This window comes from Molossus molossus, unplaced genomic scaffold, assembly GCF_014108415.1.
Source record: "Molossus molossus isolate mMolMol1 unplaced genomic scaffold, mMolMol1.p scaffold_m16_p_1, whole genome shotgun sequence".
Lineage (NCBI taxonomy): Eukaryota > Metazoa > Chordata > Mammalia > Chiroptera > Molossidae > Molossus > Molossus molossus.
This window is the reverse complement of record NW_023425344.1, coordinates 86,061,649-86,083,268: the sequence shown is the minus strand read 5'-3', so window position 1 is coordinate 86,083,268 and position 21,620 is coordinate 86,061,649. Positions and strand designations below refer to the sequence as shown.

Below are 21,620 nucleotides of genomic sequence, written 5' to 3'. Positions count from 1 at the left end.
TTGATTAACAACAACAACAACAAAATCAAGGAATGAAAACTTAAATAAATGGAACAACAAATCAATGTTTCTCTCTCTCTAAAAAGAAAAAAAAAGCTTAAAAAATAGAAAATAATGAGATACACACGCAAAAAAAGAAACAAAGAAAGTGGGAAGGAGAGAATTCACAGGCAGAGGAGGAAGAAAGGTGAAGGCAATGTTAGGGAAGTAAAAGGCAAGTCAGAAGAAGAAACAGGGATAGGGAGGGGAAGGGAGAATCAGCAGGGCAGGAACGAGAGCCAGTTAGACTGGGGGAGGGGACGGGTGGCGAGTGAGTGGACAGTCCAGTGACTTGCCAAGCAGGCACCAGGCGGAGGAGGGTGGGGCTTGGGAAAGGGTAAAGGCAGGGCAAGACTTAAAAGGAGATGGCCCTAGGTGGTTGATGCCACCATTGACCTCTGAAGCCCAGGCTAAGGGGGCCCAACGCGGGATAACGAGAGGCAAGGCCAGCGGCTAAGGCCGTCCGCGGGCTTGCGAGGAAGCGCCCAGACGGGAGAGGGGACCCCTGAGAGCGCTCGGCCGCCGCCACCATGTGCGAGCTGTACTGCAAGCAGGACACTCTGGCGTTGAGAAGGAAGCACATCGGGTAAGGGCTCCGCAGACCCGAGGAAAGGCGCAGACGGGGAAATAGTGAGTGCAGGGGTGAGAGCTGAAGCCTGGCAGGGAGCGGGGAGCCAGGAGCGGCGCCCGAGGCTCTGCTGCAGCGGCTGCCAGCAGAGTGCGCCCCCGCCCGCCGCGCCTGCGCCTGCGCCCTCCTGCCGGCGCCTCCCGGCTCCCGGGCTCCTGCTGTGCGGTCCCGGGGTGTGCGGTCCGCTGGAGCCCGGCTGTGCGGTCCGGGGGAGCCGGGCTGTGCGGTCCGCGGGGAGCCCGGCTGTGCGGTTCAGGGAGCCCGGCTGTGCGGTCCGGGGGAGCCCGGCTGTGCGGTCCGGGGGAGCCCGGCTGTGCGGTCCGTGGGGAGCCGGGCAGTGCGGTCCGCGGGGAGCCGGGCTGTGCGGTCCAGGGAGCCCGGCTGTGCGGTCCGCGGGAGCCCGGCTGTGCGGTCCGGGGAGCCCGGCTGTGCGGTCCGCGGGGAGCCCGGCTGTGCGGTCCAGGGAGCCCGGCTGTGCGGTCCGGGGGGAGCCGGGCAGTGCGGTCCGCGGGGAGCCGGGCTGTGCGGTCCAGGGAGCCCGGCTGTGCGGTCCGGGGAGCCCGGCTGTGCGGTCCGGGGAGCCCGGCTGTGCGGTCCGCGGGAGCCGGGCTGTGCGGTCCGCGGGGAGCCCGGCTGTGCGGTCCGCGGGGTGTGCGGTCCGGGGAGCCCGGCTGTGCGGTCCAGGGAGCCCGGCTGTGCGGTCCGGGGAGCCCGGCTGTGCGGTCCGCTGGAGCCCCGCTGTGCGGTCCGCTGGAGCCCCGCTGTGCGGTCCGCTGGAGCCCGGCTGTGCGGTCCGCGGGGAGCCCGGCTGTGCGGTCCAGGGAGCCTGGTTGCTGGCGGGCTGCGGAGTTGCCCGGGGAGGGTTAGGGGCCTGGGTCAGACGAAGGGTACCTCTCGCCACTCGAAAGGTTTTCAAAACTATGAATTCAGAAATATTTTCTGATGATAGTTTGAAAACAAATTCTGACATCTTTTGCTTAAAGTGAACTTTTCCTTGTTGCATGCTTGGTTCAGGGTAAAGGGTTAACCCAGCCAGTAGAAAAACTTTGAAACCATGGTCCTAAGGGCAAGATGCTACTGTACCCACCTTGGGTCTCCCGAGTGGTCCCGACTTCAGTTTAAAAATGCGGCGTTCTCTCCAGTCTTCCTTCGCTTTGCCCTTGTTGTAATGGGCTTGGTGATATACTGGTGAGCGGAGGGACTGAATATTACCACACCTGGGCTCTAGTTCTGGTAGGGTGTCCTGTTACCTTTGTGACCTCTGTCAAATTAATTTCCTCTTCTGTGAAAAGTAGGAGCGAGCAGATGAGACTAGTAAGTGTGATCAGTTTTTTTAGGGTACATATAAAAATGAATGGTTACGGCCATTGGCGACCCCTAGACCCTGTAAAATCAAGGGTCTGCAATATTTACAGTAATTAGCAAGCGCCCAGCGGGCTGGCTGGGAGAGGCCTGGGGGACACAAGCAGGAGAAGAACCAGGGTCCTCCTCGGAGAGGTGCTGGGCAGTTTGTCCTACTGAGGCTCCCGATAAGAACCCCGGGAAATTTCTGAGTGATCTAGGAGGCCGGGTAGGGCTCTCTAAGCCCCGCTCTGTGGTCAAAATAGATTCCTTGTTACCTGATCACTCCTTTCCATTTTTCTAATCAGCACTCCGTTCTGTTAGTTTTCAATCTTATATAGTTAGGTCCTAATGATTTCTGTTGTGAGCAGAACATATTCTGCAAACGGAGAAATGTAGCCATGTCCTGACTGGAAGAATTTTACCGGAAATCTAAGGGGCAAGGTAGAAAGTACATTATAACAAGGGAAGGTGAAGTCCTCAGTTTTCAGCTGACATTCATAACAAAGGTTTTCTTTGGATTTTAACTCACTCGGGTATAAACTAACAGCTGAGTTTGAACCAATAAGAAATTCACATTAAATATTAGTTTTACTTTAGCTGATGATGCTTTCTCTTAGGCAATTTAAAAATTTCAGATGACCTAGTCACAACAATCAAAATACTTTCTAAAGAGTTGCAGGTCAGTTTCATACATAGGTATTTAATTACCCTCTACACTGCCTTTAATGCGTATGGCAAATGTGGTGCACGCTGTCACCAAAATAAAAATAATATATTCGGTTTTAGTTTCTAAATGTCCATAGAGTCAAGATCAGAAACCTGATCTTGTTTCTATGTTGCTAAAAGTTATATTCCAGACATTCATCCATCCAAACAACCAAAAATATGGGTGACTTTATTATGCCCAAAAAAGTGGGTTAAAGGGTTAGAAGAATTTTATTATTTAAGAATGGAAAATCCACTGGATACAGAACAAGCACCACTCAGAGTAATCTCCTTCGTAGCATTAAACTCTAAGTTATTTGTATTTAGCCTTTAGTGCTATGTATTATTTTATATATATGTAAATTAGAGTTCTGTCTCCTTTTTTATGTTTTTATTGATTTGTTTTTAGAGAGAGAGAGAGAAACATTGACATAAAAGAGAAACATCAATCGGCTGCCTCCTGCACACCCACTACTGGGGATGGAGCCTCAAACCCCGGGTATGTACCTTGACCAGGAATCAAATCCAGACCTCTCAGCCATGGGAGGACAGACGCTCAATCCACTGAGCCACACCAGCTGGGCTCCCCTAACTCCACCCCCAAGCCCCACCCGACACAAGAGCTGTCTGCCTACTGTCTCTCAAATGTCTTAATTTTTCTGTGCCCCGGTTTCTTTAACTATAAAAATGAGAATAATGATAATAACTCCTATTTCATATAATTGTTAAGAGAATTAAATGAGATAATATTTGTAAATCTGTCCATTCTGACACATAGTAAGCCTCAAAAAAGTTTTTGGGTTTGTTTTTTTCTTGGTAAAACAAAATTTCCCAAAGGAAAATTAGTGATTGGTCCATGTAATCAGAGCTGTCAGAGAACAAGAATAAGAAATGTGAGCAGGGTCACAAATGGGGTATTAAGATAAAGGCTCCAGGCTGCTAATATGAGTTTTTGTTTTTTAAAGGGTATGCCACCCAGGTTGTGTTTCCCCTTTCCTTTATGTAATTGCAATTTGCCAGTTATCTTGACCTTCACTGAGGAGGAAAAACACCGGGCAGCCGGAGCAGACCAGTGTTTCCTTTCATTATTTCTAGGCCCTCGTGCAAAATTTTCTTTGCTGCGGATCCCCTCAAAATCGTGCGAGCCCAGCAGCAGTACATGTTTGACGAGAAAGGTGAACAGTACCTGGACTGCATCAACAACGTCGCCCATGGTAACCGTCCGGTCTTGCTGTGCCCTGAGGGATACCTTTAGGGAATAAGGCAGACTTGGCACCAATATTTGTCCCAGGAATTGCAGAGGCTGCAGTTCCTCTGCTGAACGGGGCGAGCATTTTTAGCGGAGAAAAGTTGCAGCAAAATGTGGAACCGAAAGAAGCTCCACTTTTGTTTTGTTTACTTGTTTCAGAATCCCCCACACTTGCCAGGTATTTAGTATTGTAACTTATTTCTTTGGCTTTTGTCTCCTATTTCAGTGGGACACTGTCACCCAGAAGTGGTCAAAGCTGCCCTGAAGCAGATGGAACTGCTCAATACAAATTCCCGATTCCTCCACGACAACCTTGTGGAGTACGCCAAGCGCATTTCCGCCACCCTGCCGGAGAAACTCTCTGTTTGTTATTTTACAAACTCAGGGTAAGTTTCTAGGTTCCCCACCTCATTCCCAGCAATCTCTTTGTCTACTCTCTTGTACATACCTTCTCGCTTTGATTCGTGGTGGAGCACAGACATCCAAAGGTTTTCTGCCATTCTTGCCATTTACTATGTGATCATTCACTGGGGACCCGACCAGTCTGGTTCCCGTGCTTTACTCCATGAGCCTGTTGTAGATAAGACACCAGACGGCACGTTCCAAGGCTTTGAACACAGCCTATGGCAACGGTCTGATGATTAACGTGCACGCCACTCAACACTTCATTACCATGGTTTCCTCGGTGAAAGATGGGGAAGGCATCTGTTCAAGTATCCCAAAAGGGTTGATACTTAGGTCACCCACTGCAAAAAATATTCATGTCTGGTGTCCATGCGAGAAAACCTAACTAGTCAAATGGCACTCACCTCTTCTGGCGGTAGAATAAGTAGCTAAAGAACCCAAGAGCTGTCACTTCCGGCCCGGATTGCTTGGGTCTTAGGCTGACGGAGTGGAGCCGGCGGAGCCGGGATGGTTCTGCTGGGAAGTGAGCAGTTCCTGGCGGAGCTGACCAGGCTCTTCCAGAACTGCCGGTTGTCGGGCAATGAGCTCATCACCCTGAAGAAGTGTGATGGTCGAACAAAACCCATTCCAAGGAAAGGTTCAGTGGAGGGCTTCGAGCCCTCAGACAAGTGTCTGTTAAGAGCTACTGATGGGAAAAAGAAGATTAGACAGTGGTGAGCTCCAAAGAAGTGAGTCAGTTCCAGATGGCTTATTCCAACCTATCGAGAGCTAACACAGACGGGCTGAAGAAGAGGGACAAAAAGAGCAAGAGTAAGAAGAGCGAAACAGCACAGTGAAGGGCACCAGGTTCCCTGTTTTTACCAACTAACCACCAAATTGCTATTTTTCTTTTGGTTTTTACTTTTGGCCACAAAGCTAAGTATCTGGTTTCCCTACATTAACTTTTCACGTGGGATTAGGGTCATTTTGGATGGAAGAAGAGTTGTGATGTTTACAGGGTAGTTATATGAAGCCAGTTTATTTTAGGTCTGGCTGATCGGTCTGTGTTGCATAGTTGTATATTCCTAGATTATAGTTTAAAGTCTCTGCAGCCATCTGTGAAGAGCAATGTATCATTAAAACTATTTATCAGCAGCAACAATAACAAAAAAAGAATCCAAGAGTTTAGCCCTGCCCGGTTTGGCTCAGTGGTTGGAGCATCAGCCTGTGGACCAGAAAGTCCCGGTTCGGTTCTCACTAGGGACACGTACCAAAAAAAAAAAAAGAATCCATGAGCTTAAATAGTTCTTTGAAAACATGAATGAAGAAAGAAAGAACTCTACTAAACAAGTTATAGCTTTGTAATATTTTTTAAATCCTCACCCAAGGATATATTTATTGATTATTAGAGAGAGAGGAAGGAAGAGAACATTAATCAGTTGCCTTTCGTGCATGACCTGACCAGAGACCGAACCCACCATCTAGATGTGCCCTGACCCAGAATCGAAACCACAACCTTTCTGGTGTACGGGACGATGCTCCAACCAACTGAACCACCCAGCCAGGGCGTTTGTAAGATTTTTGATTGACTTGTTTTCTTAGGCAACTGAACGTATTTCCACAACACAGACACAAAGGAAGGGAAGAATAAATTGAGGCGAATACATACATTCCAACTTTTAAATTCTGTAAATACAAATTATTATCCATTCTATAGAATATTATGTAGACATTAAAAAGTATGTTTTGAAAATACATGCCTAATGACATGTGAAAAGCTCACACTGCAATGTTATATTGGGAGAAAACCTGCATATTCAGCCTTACCTTATATTTTTAAAATGATATGTATCTGTTAGAATCAGTTTGTAGAAATTCTGTAAATGTCTGATTATATGATCCTGTACTTCACTTTTCTCTTTTCAATGAGTTTTTTTTTTTCTTTATTGAGTTTAGAGAGAGAGAAAGGGAGAGGGAGAGAGAGGTAGAAACATTGATGAGAGAGAACATCAATTGGCCGCCTCCTGCATGCTCCCCATTGGGGATCGGGCCCACAACCTGGGCATGTGCCCTGACTGGTGACCTTTTGGTGCATGGGTCCACACTCGGCCACTGAGCCCCGCCAGCCAGGCAATGAGATGTTTCCAAAGCAAATTTTAACCAGATTATTCTTTTTTCTTTGTAAAGAATTAAGATATTTTGTTATAAAGCATTCTTGCTTTTAATAACTAAATATCACAATTGACTTTTACTGCTAAAGAATCTTATTCTATCAGAGAAGAATGAACCCCAAAGAACACTGTCCTCAAAGAAGGCTGCGCCCAAAGACTGGAGGTGATAGAGCCTGGGAGAGTACAAATAATCTTGAACAGGTCTTGGTCTGAAATCTGACTCTACCTCTTATTAGCTGTGAGAACTTATTCTGGTCACTTACCCTCTCTGAGGCTATTTCCTCATTCATAAAAAGAGATGGCGATACTTGCTTGTTACAATAGTTATGAGAATAAATACAAGCAAAACACTCAGCATGATGTCTAGCAGACAGAAGACATTCCACAAATAATTGTTTTCCCTCTGTGTCTGAGTAGTATAGGCTCTCTGAACCAGATAGAAAAATCAGGATCTTCATCTTATAGATAAGAAACTAATTAAATAGTGGGCCAGTACAATAGAGTTTAGTAGCCAAGTTAATGGGCTCCCACACTCCCATTCCTCCCAGGGAGCTCAAGCTTAAAGCAGGCTTCTTAGTATCCTCAAAGTTAATCAGCTACCTACGTAGCTGAAATCTGCTCAAGTTTGAAATGAGCAGCATATCCTTCATTTGTATTGTTTCTTCTGTGTGTCTCGTTCTTTACTGAAGACATCTCGGGAACTTGTATTAGAAGGATCAAGTGAGATTGTTGGGTGGGCAAGAATGAAGATGAAGGAGAAGAGTTCAGCTCATTTCTTCATACATTACTGAATGCAATGCCTCCACCCCTTATTCACAATTTCCCTTTCTTCAGTTACCTATGGCCAATTGCAGCGTGAAAATAGTAAAAAGAGAACACTGTGGGTCATTCTGAGTAGTACGATGAAACCTGTCCCACCGGGAATGTGAACCACCCTTTCTCCAGTGTGTCCACGAGGTACACATGCTTCGCCATCAGTCACTTGTAACCCTCTCAGTGATCAGACTGATGGTCTCAACACCCAGGGTGTCACAGGCCTTGTGTTCAAGTGACACTGAGTTTACTGAATAATGGCCCCAAAGCACATAGAGCGGTGGTGCTGACAGTCCAGATATGCACAAAGCGAGGCTGAAAATGCTCCCTTGGAGGGAGAAGGTGAGCACAGTACAATAAGGTCATTTTACAGAGAGATCACAGTCACATAACTTTCATTACAGTATATTGTTACTCTTGTCCTACTTGATTATTATTTATTGTTGTTCATTTCTTACTGTGTCTCATTTATAAATTAAACAATCATAGGTATGTATGTATAGAGAAACAATGGTATATATAGGGTTCGGTACTATCCACGGTTTCACCCAGCCTCTGGGGGCCTTGGAACGCATGTCCCTCAGATAAGGGGGACTACTTTAATTAAAATTTTGAAATATTTTAAAAAGAGCTTATATGACATTGTTCCCTCTATGTTATCTTATAGATCTGAAGCCAATGACTTAGCTTTACGCCTAGCTCGGCAGTTTCGGGGCCACCAAGATGTGATCACTCTCGACCAGTAAGTCTTGGACACAAGATTTCTAAGCAAGAAGCTCCTTCAGAGACAGAATCGTTTCGCCCCTCTCCATCCTAACACCATAAGCACACGTTGGGGGGTGGATACACAGCACAGTGGCTTTGCTTGTATTATGGTATCAAGGCCAGTTCAGGCCTGCAGGATACTTCATTCCTTCCGAGTATCTGCAAACAGAGGAGGCTCTGTTGGGTGCTGTGGTTATGGCCTCTTGGGCTTTGCATGAATCAAGGCTTACTTTTCACGTATTAACTATTTATTGAGCCACTACATGTGTAACACAATCTTTTTCAAAATAAAGATACAATTTGTTTCTTAATCCAAGTATTATGCACTGTACGTAATTTAAAAGATAACAATGTAGAGCACGTTTATTTTATTTTTTAATCCTCACCAAAGGATGTTTTTCCATTGATTTTTAGATAGAGTGGGAAGGGGGGTGGGGGGAGAGAAACATTGATATGAAAAAACACATCAATTGGTTGCCTCCTGAATGACCCCGACCAGGGTTGGGGACCGAACCTGCAATTCAGGTACGTGCCCTTGACCAGGAATTGAACCCGAGACTCTTCAGTCCTTGGGTCAATACTCTAACCGCTGAGTCAAATGTGCCAAGGCTAGAGCTCATTTGAAAGAAAACAAGAAGCCAAGTAAAAGTTAGTTTATGACTATCAATAGACACTATTTAATTTTACCTCTCAGACATTTATTACATTTTAAACAAGAAATCTAACAACTTCAGTCTTTACTAAGGAAATTTTTTCCTTTTAATTTTTTCTACCTCTGCACCCCCTAATCCCAGACAACAGGTTGAGTTGAGCATGGACCCTATTTCCCGTCCTCTACAGGATTCTCTCACTTTATGTGTTGGTTGGTGTATTAGTTTTCTGTGTTGCTGTAACAAACTACTACTAACTTAGTGACTTAAGCAATGCAGATTTATTCTCTTACAGTTCTGTATGACAGAAGTCCATAATGGTTCTCACTGGGCTAGAGTCAAGGTGTCAGCAGGGCTGAGTTCCTCTGGAGGCTTTAAGGGAGCATCTGTTCTAGCTTTGTCCAGCTTCTGGAGGCCACCTGCCCATGTCCCTTCCTTCGTCTTCAGAACCAGCCTTTATGTTACTCCAGACTCTGCTTCCGTCCTCACATCACCTCCCATGTCTCTGATCACCGTCCTCCTAGCGCCTTTCACTTATAAAGACTTGTGATTGCATTAGACCCTCCAGGATTGTCTCTCCATCCTATGATCCTTAATTCAACCACACCTGCAAATCCCCCTCTGCCGTGTAACATGTTCTTAGATTCGGGGGTTTAGGACATGGGCATCTTGGGGATGGAGTGACCACCACAGTCGAGTTTTTGGTTCTCTTTTATCCCTGTTCTTCCCCACTTACAGACAACTATTCTAATGTGTCTAATGTATATCTTTTATTTTTGTAAATTCTATGTTTATGTGCATCTGTTTTAATTTTGCAGACATTGCTATAGGTCTCTTTCTGTTTCTGACGTTTTCCGTCAGCACTGTTTCAAGATTCTGTTGGTGGATGTATAGCTATTCTTCTAATTCTGTGCTATCCGATAGATATGTCATTTGAGGCACATAGGGAATTTACAATTTTCTAGTTACCATTATATGAAAAATATTGTTTCAACATGTAATCATTATAAAAGATATTAAGCATTCTCTCTCTGTGTGTGTCTCTCTCTGTGTGTCTTTCTCTCTCATCTTTAAAATAGCACATGTCAGTTCAGACCAGCTGCACTTAAAGTGTCCAATAGCTACAGGAGTGGTGGCATCCATAGGGGACAGTGCACTGAGAACTACCACATGACCCCCCCCCCCCCCCGGCGATGGATACTGTGACTGCTCTGTACCCCCAGCCACCACAAACAGCACTGCCATGAGCATCCTTGCGCATGTGCCCTTACAGACCTTGCCAAGAGTATCTTAGGGATAAACACCCAGAAACAGCACTGCTCAGCCACGGGGACACTATAACTTTGCTAATGTACTACATTCCGCCAGATTCACCTCCAAAGTGGTTGCATGACATTTCCCATTTCTCCATATCCTCCAAAGCCTCATAGTATCCTGATTTCTAATATTTTTTAAATATTTGTCAGTCTAATGTGGGTAAAATGACACCAATTTTGTTTTAATTTGCAATTTTCTAATTATGAGTTTGAGTGTCTCTTTATATACTTATGCATTTATGAATTCTTTTCTGAAAATTACTGTTTGTATTCTTTGCCCATTTTTTAAAATTGGGATTCCACCCTTTTCTTGTTGGTTTGCAGTTTCTTATGTGTCTAGATCAGAAGATCTCAACTTTGTGTTTTAGAATTACCTGAGGATTTTTTTTTTTTTAAATACCAATACCAGATCCCATGCCAGAGCCATGAAAGAGAGTCTCTAGAGATGGATTCTAGTTAACAGTATATATTTTAAAATTTCCCAAGTGATCCTAATATACAGGCAGGATTGAGAACCACCATTTTGCGAATTAATCTCTTTTAATATGATATATTTCTAATGTGTTTTTCCTATCTATTATATGTCTTTTAACTTTGTCATTGACACTCTTCAACAGAAATATTTAATTTTGATCAAATCAGATGAAATTTTCATCTCATGGTTTGTGTTTTCTAAGTTTTGTTAATATCTCTTTCTCAACCCCCGATCACAAAGATGTTCTTTATTTTCTTCTACCTTTATAATCACTCTTCATATTGAATTCACCTAGAGTCTCCCAGGTGGCCATTGATGTATGGATGTATCTCTGAGATCATCTCTTGTTCCAGTCACCTCTGTTCTTTTTCCAGTGCCATACTGATTGTAGTACTATAGCTCTGTAGCATGGTTTAATCGGTGGTAAAGAAAGTGTTCCCTCTCTGCTTTATCTATTCATGGGCCTTTTATAATTACCTTTCCAGATCTCTCAATTATACCTCTGGGCCAGAAACAGAAAAGAGAATTATCAGAGCCACTTGTATTTTAAGTGAAAGAAAGAAACTTCATAGCCACTCGATCCCCTCTCACTCTTAGTTCTTGAAGAGATTCTGTTCCTTATCAGCTTGTATTTGCCCAATATATGCAACTGGGCATCCTTTGGAAACCATCCCAAACAGAAACACAGCCCATTATGTGATCTAAAGCTATTTTAAAATTTTACTAGAATGTAAGTATCAAATACGGTTAAAGCAGTTTTTCATGAAGCTATAGAAAATACTATTTTCACATTTAGACTAAATTAGCAAATATAATGTAAAAAAAATTAAATATTTTTCTGGCTAGAAAGAAAATTTCTATGAGGATATATATCTGTCTCTCCTTGTGTTTTATGACATGAATAAGGAGAACTGGACAAATTAAATGGCCAGGCTTGCCATAGAAAATTAGATCCCACGCTGTTAAATCTGGCAGCAATACTGAGATTCTCCCTGGATGATATGCATTACTATTCTTTATATGCTAGGAAAACATCCTTCTTTGAGCAATGTTGTTTACTGTTGTTGTTGTTGTTCTTTTCAGTGCTTACCATGGTCACCTAACATCTTTAATTGAGATCAGTCCATATAAATTTAGAAAGGGCAAAGATGTCAAGAAAGAATTTGTGCATGTGGTAAGTACTTTAAAACCCAAGGGCCAGAATGTTGGTGCTGGGAGAATGCCTACTGACAATCCAGTCCAATCCTTTATCGAAATGAAACCATGAAAAAGAAACTCAGATCAAGAGCAGTCTGTGACTTACTGAAGTTCATGATAGGATATGGCTTAAAATCCCCTGATGAGTACCACAGTGGGCAAGTTAGTATAGTGGTAGTAACAGCTGTTACTCACAACTACCAGTTTATTTTTCTTGCCCCTTGGTCTTTAATTACTTTTTCTTTTTTATTATTCTTTTTTATCCTCACCTGAGGATATTTTCCCATTTATCTTCAGATAGAGTGGGTTAGGGAAAGAGAGAGAGAGAAAGAGAAACGTCGATGTGAGAGAGACACATCAACTGGCTGCCTCCCTCACGACCTAGACCAGGGCCAGGGACAAACCACAACCGAGGTACGTGCCCGTGACTGGAATTAAACCTGAGACCTACTGGTCCTCTGGCTGACGCTCTAACCATTGAGCCAAACCGGCCAGGGCTTTAATGACTTTTTCTATCATTGATGTCAGCTTGACAGTCAAAGCTGAATTAAGCATGTATGACTTTCTTAAAATTAAATTGCTCTATGCTAAATTATTGCATAGATTTAGTAAGTAAAAATATAAATAAACCAATTAAATTGTTGAAACAGTAAAACTCATTTGGTTTAATTAAGGATCAGCAGACTTCCTCATGAGAATCAGCGCTGCCTTCTTGCAGAACTTTAAGATCTGGAAGCAGTGCTGACGCACTCGTTTTCTAAGGGATTATAACTTGCTATATAACCGGTAGAGGTTAGTTCATTTTTCAATCTAAAATAGTTAATATAGTTTCCATTCATTGAATTTTTCAAATACTGTAATTACACTGTTGATTTGATCTTGGTCCCTATGTGAATAGGGATGCAGTCCTGATTTACAAGGGCCCAGGAGCTGATCCCAGCTCCTGTTCACAATGAGATTTCCGCACTCACAGAATTCAGAGATGCGGAAAAAGAATAAAAGAACCTAGAGTCACTTAAATCCACATGGTTACCTTTCTAATATGCTCTTGTGGGCAAAGGCCAAATTTTAAAGGCTCCTTCGTCCACGAGGCAAATCATAAGAAACTCTATTATTTGATGTTTTCAGGCACCAATTCCAGATACTTACAGAGGAAAATATAGAGAAGACCATCCGGACCCAGCCAGCGCTTATGCAGATGAAGTGAAGAAAATTATTGAAGAAGCTCATAAGAATGGAAGGAAGGTTTGTATTTACAGCTTTGGAAATATTTTAACGTTTTATCAATTAGATTTAAATTATTGTGATACTTTGGAGAGATGAGAAAGGATTAGATCTCAATTCCCTTTCTGTTCTTCTCTGATTACATTTTATTTGGTTCGTATTTTCAAAAGTGCATTATTGCGGTCATGCCTTTAAGATTGTTTTTGTCTATCCTGGATATGCAATCACTGTGCCTGTTCCAAACCTGGGGACCCAACTGACCTTCCCGGTGGGATGTCCCCAAAGGGACAGGGGAGAGAGGGTTAAGGAGGGTGATGGGCCAGGGACAGATTATCCCAGTGCAGAGGGAATGGGAAGGGAAGAGGCAGAGGGGCCCTGGAGCATCGGAACCAGTGCAGACTCCAGACCCACAAGGGAGCCTTGGCGCTTCCCTTGAACTGGTTCAACTGTCCTGAAGCCACAGAGCTTGGGTAAGTCATGGCAGATAGTTCCTTCCAATGGGGCCTAGACTTCTAAGACAGAACCAGAATCCTCCAGCGAAGGAAAAGTCTTTCTGTTTCCTGAGTCTGCACCCTACTGTCTTCAGCTTAACGTTCAACCCTTGGCCACTCGAGGGTTACTTATGTGGCTTTTTTATTATTATTTTTTTCTTTATAGATTTTAGAGAGAGAGGATGGGAGAGGTAGAGAGAGATAGAAACATTGATGAGAGAGATCATGGATTGGCCGTCTCCTGCATGCCTCCCACTGGGGGTTTGGCGCACAACCTGGACATGTGCCCTGACCGGGAATTGAACCAGTGACCTTTTGGTGCATGGGTTGATGCTCAACCCACTGAGCCACGGCGGCCAGACTTATGTGGCATTTTAATGAGATTTGATACATGCTTTGCCTTTCAAAATGTTTAGGCATTGATATGGCAATAAAAAAAATTGTAGTTGAGATAAAAATGAAGCCTTTGCTTTTTCCCATTCAAATATTGTTTTGTCTTAATGACTGGAGAGTCTTTTGCATTCTCAACTGTTTTTTCTTTTTCTTCTCTGCCCATTCGATTTGCGTATCTTCCTCTGTTATACCTGTGCAGGTGGACCTCAGCTTCATACTCTTTCCTCTTCAAACGTAGCTTCACCTCTACATACACAGTGAGCACTGCTTTCAGGGCAAATATTTTATTTACGAAGATCTTTTTTTTTTTTGGCTGCTGAAAAGATTTGGATAAATTTTTGAACACATTAGCATTCAATCGTTTTTAAATTGACGCTGTCATGTTAACAAGGAGCAAATAGAACATGGATGCTTCAGAATATTAGATGTGCTTACAAAGTCACAGAATTGTAGAGAGGAAATCTCCTCAGTCTAATGATCTCATTTCACAGCTAACAGATGGAGTATTTTAGAGTAAGTACATAAGCCAAGGTAATACAGTTACTAAGAGGCAGGCTGGACTCGAATCTTGGTTCTCTTGACTTCATATCTCAAAACTTCTATGCTTTCTCTTCTTAGTTCAGTGTTATCTATTTTCTACTCTTTTCTTGGCCTCTAGAACACTTTCTCCATAGTTCCTACTGTGAATTACCTAATTCTGTTGAGTTAAGCCTGGTTCAGGGCAAGAACTAGAAATATAGCACAGTAACCTGTGTGGGACCTCACGTTAGCCTCCCATTTCATTAATGCCAATCCCAGGCCCAGGCAGTCCTCGCTCACCCAGCTGAGGATTAGGCACCATACTCATGGATTTAGAACCTGGGTAATTTTTTAGAGATTCATAATAAGTCTGATCTACACATCAGTCTTATTCGATTGATTCTAGTGAAAACACTGCATTTAAATTAATTATAAAGAACTGGAAAGCATCCTCTTCTTCATTTCTCATGGTAGTTTCAGCGATACCCTAGAGTTTCAGGAACGAATGCTTCAGACCACTTGTTTTTTCATCATAGCTATCTTTTCTCTTTAATTAAATGGCCTATTTGCCGCTGGCCACAGGTCTGTTCCCAGCCATTTTCTTTAAAAACCTGCTCTATAAGAAGTCTTCTTTCTCAGGTGGTGTGAGGGAACCTAATGGACTCTGACTCCATCTTCTCTTGTGCAGATTGCTGCCTTTATTGCTGAATCCATGCAGAGTTGTGGCGGACAAATAATTCCTCCAGCAGGCTACTTCCAGAAAGTGGCAGAGTATGTACTTGATGTGGGCACCCGTGGCCAACTGAGGGCAATTCTGTAGGGCCACACTGGTTGTTAAAATATAGAAGTACTTTTGAACTAGCTGGCAAGTAGCCACTTCAGAGTGCCTGCCACCCCAGGACTCCCGGAATTCCTTCAACTTCCTTCACCTTCCCAAGATCCAGCAAATGAAGAGCTTACACCTGGTCCAGCCAGGGGGCCTCCAGGACCTGCCCCAGCCCCTCACCTGACGTCCTTTCTGATTGGCTAGTGCCTAAGCCTTACCAGTTGGTAAAAATTTGAAGAGGAATCCTGCTAACCACGACTTTTTGTTCACTTCTTTCTCTTCCCACTTAAAATACCGCCATAGAGCTTACTTTAACACAAACCCATAGAACAGGTCTATCCCGGAAATGAATAGATCTATCCTGGAAATGATGTGATTATATTTCTATATCAACGACAATGTAGATATCATTGGGGGTTTTGAGCACTGAAATGTTTTAACCAAGATTCCAGGCTTTGGTTAACATTTTTTTTTAAGTCCTCAATAATCTATATCTCTGTATGTGGGTGCAGGGACTTTCAGCCACCTGAAGGCATTAGATGTTCTTTTGCTTTTCAGATACGTCCGTGGAGCAGGGGGCGTGTTTATCGCTGATGAAGTCCAGGTCGGCTTTGGGCGAGTTGGGAAACATTTCTGGAGCTTCCAAATGCACGGCAAAGACTTTGTCCCGGACATTGTCACAATGGGGAAACCAATGGGCAATGGCCACCCGGTGGCATGCGTGGTGACAACCAAAGAAATTGCCGAAGCCTTCAGCAGCTCTGGGATGGAGTATTTCAATACGGTATCTCTTGGTCTCTGACTTTAATTCTAAGAGGGTAAAATAATGCCTATTCTTACACTTCTTGCCTATATAGTAAAGATTAAAGGTCAGGCCTTGGCCAGTTTGGCTCAGCGGTTAGAGCGTCGGCCTGCGGTCTGGAGAGACCCGGGTTCGGTTCCCGCTAAGGGCACGTACTTCGGTTGCAGTTTTTCCCCGGCCCTGGTTGGTCGTGCGGGTGGCAGCCACTCGATGTGTCCCTTCACGTCAATGTTTCTCTCTCTCTCTCCCTTCCTCTCTCTCACTCCCACTCTGTACAAAAAATGGAAAAATATCCTCGGGTGAGGATAAAAAAAAAAAAAAAGATTAAAGGTCAGTATTGCAAGCTAACTACCCCAGAATCCTAGCTAAACGTTGATCTAACCATGTTTCATTTTGTCTGACATAATTCTTGTATTTTTCCTTCTGTATCTTTCCCCTCCTCAAATGTTCTTATTAATTATTCCACTAATAGATGGCTGCCTTGCTAAACTCAAGAGGTTATGATATTTCATTAACAGATGATATTATTTCTTTGTTTTGTATCATATTTAAACTTCCAAAACATCTCTGTTTAGATGATTGAGTACTATAAATGTTATATGGCTGTCACAGGAGATTTTAATTTTTATCTTTGGGAAATGTTATTTCCTTGGTTTACACTTGGAAAAAGTTATTATGCTTTGTACAGCATATATAATAGCATTTGTCATAAGCAAAAGTAAGATTCAAGTCTAAGGACATAAATTACTTGGAGAAAAATATCATTACCTAGCTGTTGTCACTATTCAAGGGCAGAAACTCATATCCCCCTAACTGAACCACACTCGGAAGTCCTTGGTTCCCAACACATTCTCTTTTTTGTTGTTGTTTGGATGAACCAACACATTTCCTGATAGTCCTTCATACTTCTTATGCAGCATGCAGAACATAATTTGGAATGAATTTTTCTCTAATCCTGAATGAGTAGACTCATGCTGTGTTCTAAATCTATTAAATTAATATCACAAGGGAAAATGTTACTGAAATGACATCTTCACTTGCTTACATATGAAACAAATGTATCATAGATGAAGCAATACCACTAATTTAACTATTATGTTTTCTCATTTATCTTTTTTCTTAAGTACGGAGGAAATCCAGTATCTTCTGCTATTGCTTTGGCTGTCCTGGATATAATTGAAAATGAAGACCTTCAAGGAAATGCCACAAGAGTAGGGAGTTATCTTACTGAGTTACTCAATAAACAGAAGGCTAAGCACACTTTGATAGGAGATATCAGGTGTGTTCATCATGAGGTTGTTATGTAGTTATTCATTTTTTTCCAAATGAAAATAGCTTATTTTTTATCTGATAAATTTGAAATAAATTACATAAAACTAAAGCTAGAAAACACAAGTCATTCTTAATCTAAAACCAAGATATCATCACTACTGTTAACTTGGATGTATGTCTTTTATAATTAAAAAAAAAAAAGACTGGGATAATTTCAGCAACAAAAAGATGAAAAGAAGGGACTTAAAGTAACTTTAAATTATCTATTAAAATTATTTAAAATGATATCCAGGAAAACTTGATATTTCATATATATGCATTTATCATCATTAATGTCCTGAGAAACTAAATAACCTGAAGAGGTTGTTTTTAAGCCTTTTGCTTTTACAATTTAGTGAGGGGGTGGGGTGGGAATTGGATGACAAAAACTAACTCGTTTCAAAAACCAGAAAGAGCTGTGGACACTGGATTTGTATCTCGGATTAGTTAGAATCAACTACAATTACCTTTAAAAGAAGTCACACTCGGCCTCACATTCAGTTGAAGTTTGGGGACCACGTTAAACTTTTGTGACAACGCAGTCTTTGGTAGAGTGTGCATCAAGTTTTCTTTCATCTCCCTCAGGGGCGTCGGCCTTTTTATCGGAATCGACTTAGTGAAGGACCATCAGAAAAGGACCCCCGCCACAGCCGAAGCTCAGCACGTCATCTACAAGTAAATACACGTCCACCCTGCTCGGTGTCTGGGCTCTGGGGTGCCCACCCTCGGGAAGTTTCTTTTATTTCCTCCTGTGTCTCTAAATAAGGAAAGTTTAAGACACATACAATTTATAAATGTGGGCTCCCTGCGTGCGGAATACGAAACTGCTCCGCGTTCACATTATCCTTAAAGAATCTCACTTTTGGTTCATACGCGCTCATGTGTATTTCCTCCAATCTAATCAGGATGAAGGAAAAGCGAGTGCTTCTCAGTGCCGATGGGCCGCACCGAAATGTGCTTAAAATAAAACCACCCATGTGCTTCACTGAAGAAGATGCCAAGTTTTTGGTGGACCAGCTTGATGGGATTCTAACAGGTCTGTTCAGAGATGTAGAAGGTGCCTCCTTGCCCTCCACACCCCATGCTCTCCACTTGGTAGTACCCGACTGTGCATCTTGTTACCCAGGACAGGGTGGAAATGAGTGTTAACTTTATTTTTAGAACTAGAAAAGATACCTGAAAAATAATCACTATATCATGGACTCTTAGTGAAACCAAAATTTTCTTTTTTTTTTTTTATCCTCACTCGAGGATATTTTTCCATTTTTTGTACAGATAGAGTGGGAGGGAGAGAGAGGAAGGGAGAGTGAGAAACATCGACGTGAAGGGACACATCGAGTGGCTGCCACCCGCACGACCAACCAGGGCCAGGGACAAACTGCAACCGAAGTACGTGCCCTTAGCGGGAACCGAACCCGGGTTTCTCCGGACCGCAGGCCGACGCTCTAACCGCTGAGCCAAACTGGCCAGGGCGAAACCAAAATTTTCTGTTTGCACTCACGCAGCTCCAAACCTAAGCTTCTAGTAAAGTAGCGCTGTTTTATTTTTATCATTTATTCTCTCATTTCACAAAACTGCATGTCTGCGTTGTACCATGCACCGCAATGCTGCGTGTGTAGGATTTCAACATTGTACAGTGAAAATATGGTTAATAAAAATTATAGCCTACAGGTTAACAGTCATTTGTTATATGCGAAGCATTTGATTTTGTGTATTTTACTTATTGCAATTTAATTTTTGAGGAATTTAGTTCATCTTTCATAATTATAGCCTGTCATAGGAATTTATCTTTTGTTTACCTATATTATAGAATTAGGTTAATTTATTTTTCTGTCATGAGCATAAATTGATATTAGAAAGTAAACTAGCAATATAAAACCATGTTGAAAGAGCACGTTGAATGTTAGAATTTCGTTGTTGCTTTAGTTATATTTTTTATTCTTTATTTTTAAGTTTGTTTTTATTTTATTATTATTTTTTTTAATCCACACCTGAAGATATTTTTTTCCTTTTATCTTCAGATAGAGTGGGATGGGGAGAGAGAGAAAGAGAAACATCGATGTGAAAGAGACACATCAAGTGGCTGCCTCTCGCACGACCCCGACCAGGGCCGGGGACCAAACCGCAACCAAGGTACGTGCCCCTTCACCAGAATCGAATGGACGCTTTGGTCTGTGGGCCAGCACTCCAACTACTGAGCCACACCGGCCAGGGCTATTTTTTATTCTTTTTAAAAATATTTTTTCTTTATTGATTTGAGAGAGAGAGGAAGGGAGAGGGAGAGAGAGATACAAACATCAATGAGAAAGAACATCTATCAGCTGCCTCCTGCATGCCCCCCACTGGAGATCTGCCTGCAACCTGGGCATGTGCCCTGACCAGGAATTGAACCAGCGACCTCTTGGTGCCTGGGACAATGCTCAACCACTGAGCCACACTGGCTGGGCAATTCAGTTATAATTTTAAGGTTTAACTTCTCTGCTCCCTGCTCAGTCTTTTAAAGTTAAGACGAGGCTGAGAAGCTAGGAATTAACATAGCATACCAAACAGATAATTAATGTTTGGGGCAAGTCCATCACTATTGCTTCAAAGTCAGCTCAGAGCTTAAGCATTACCAGTGACGGGCTGAAGAGTCTCTTTTGAATACAGTGACCGAGGCGCAGCTGAAACAGGCTCCAGTGCCGCTTGTAGGCGACAATGATGAAACATGACAATCAAAGCTTAAGCAGCAGTTGGCATAGTGACCCTCCCCCCCTTTTTAAAACACACTTACCTCTCTATTCTTAAGGGTATTCCTATAGATACCGAAAGGGTTTTTTCGATTTTCATGTTCTACCTTCTCCATTGTGCCTCCCGGATGTAGCTTTGGAAGAAGCCACTGGAGCCAAGACGGAGAGCGAGGCGGTCTCTGGGAACACGACAAGCAGAACAAAGGTAAGAGTCAGCTACTTCACTTTCAGGGGGAAGTGTTGAAAACTTTAGGAATTTATGAAAAAGGAATGCAAATTTTAGAAGATTATGCAGTGATCTTTAGAATAAAACCTGCCTTTGCTAGGGTTGGCTCACTGCACTTTGGAGTGCACCGTTACATTTCGAGGTGTGTGTCAGACCGCTGGAAAGGAACAAACCACAGCACCGTTCTGATAGGATCGTTCCCTTAACAACAACCAAAGACCCCCAGGCCCATAAAGAGGGCCTTCAAACTTTCTGGAGAGATGATTACACATCCTAATCGCCTTCTCCTTGGCTCTGAAGACTGCCTGACACTGCCTGACACTCTTTCCCTCAAACCACTCTTTAAAATCAACAGAAGCATTAGCCCGTGGCTCCAAAATGCCAAAGTTTGATCCTGAAGTGAATGAAAACCCAAACTTCGAATAGCCTCCGGAGCCTGGGAACCACCTGGCACGCAGTGGCCTAGTTTCTGCATTGGACGTACTTCCAGCCTTCCCGTGCTCCCCCAGAGCTGCCCAGAGTGTGAGAAAGATCTCCTCGAGTCGGGAAACAGCAAGGCAAACACTTGAGAGGCTTTGTTGCATTATTTGTTTATGGCTTTGACGCCCAAAGGAACAATCAGTGCCCTGAGCCTGCCCGCATGCCCAGTGCAGTCAGCAAAGTCCTTTCCCTCAATGAAAAACATCGGGCAGTTTGAGTGAGAGCAAATGATTTGCCAACAGGATTGCTTGTCTCTTGCACAGCACAAACCAACTCTAGAAATCAGTGACTACCTGATGTTGCAGAGTAGCCTGCCTGTGTAGGACAGAATCACAGGTGTAAGAACTGAGCAAGCAGTGAAAGAGAGCTTCCATAAAAGGGATTCACCATGGGAAATCCTGCTTTGGAGTTAGCAAAGTTAATACATTTCGAAATGTTGGCTTGGAGTCCCAGATTTTATGTGGACATCACATTTCCAATATTTATGGAAGATGCTTATCAGGGTTAGGGAGGAGCAGCCAGAGGTGTGCTGTGCTGTGTTCTTTCGTGTGTTCTGTTTGTCTGTTGGCCTGGGGATCGGCCCTGAGGAGGTTGGGCGGGTTGGAGGTGCAGTCCCTGGAGTCTGCATGCCTGTCTTGCAGGTGCCTAAGGACGCCCACTCGGAATCGCTCGGTGAGGGTACCCAGGACCAGAAAGAAAATCCCAGCCAAAAGAGAAATGGATTGTGCACAGATAAACATTCCCTGCTCAGTAAGAGGCTCAAGACATGAAAGACTGGTGTTTTAAAGCAAGATCAATGTCCTGAGTTACAGAGAATGAATACAAGTGTCTTCTTAACAGCTCTCTGTACTCTCTAAAGGTAGAATTTGCATTCCATGTAGAT

General features: G+C 43.2%; 1 protein-coding gene and 1 pseudogene across 2 annotated transcripts; both read left to right on the top strand.

Moving 5' to 3' along the window:
- Nucleotides 1-554: 554 nt before the first annotated feature.
- ETNPPL (ethanolamine-phosphate phospho-lyase) lies at nucleotides 555-21,507 on the top strand. 2 transcript variants are annotated; one of them, XM_036277715.1, is made up of 13 exons: nucleotides 555-625; nucleotides 3,812-3,930; nucleotides 4,192-4,351; nucleotides 8,001-8,075; nucleotides 11,623-11,713; nucleotides 12,865-12,981; nucleotides 15,052-15,134; nucleotides 15,748-15,973; nucleotides 17,116-17,270; nucleotides 17,888-17,977; nucleotides 18,208-18,338; nucleotides 20,166-20,236; nucleotides 21,379-21,507. In XM_036277715.1, the coding sequence occupies exons 1-13, from the start codon at nucleotides 570-572 to the stop codon at nucleotides 21,505-21,507; spliced, it is 1,503 nt and encodes a 500-aa protein (XP_036133608.1). In that variant the 5' UTR covers nucleotides 555-569. The 2 variants fall into 2 exon arrangements, with proteins under 2 accessions (XP_036133608.1, XP_036133616.1); XM_036277723.1 differs by having other exon boundaries at nucleotides 570-625; nucleotides 4,210-4,351.
- Nucleotides 4,836-5,206, top strand: LOC118640710 (annotated as a pseudogene).
- Nucleotides 21,508-21,620: the final 113 nt, after the last annotated feature.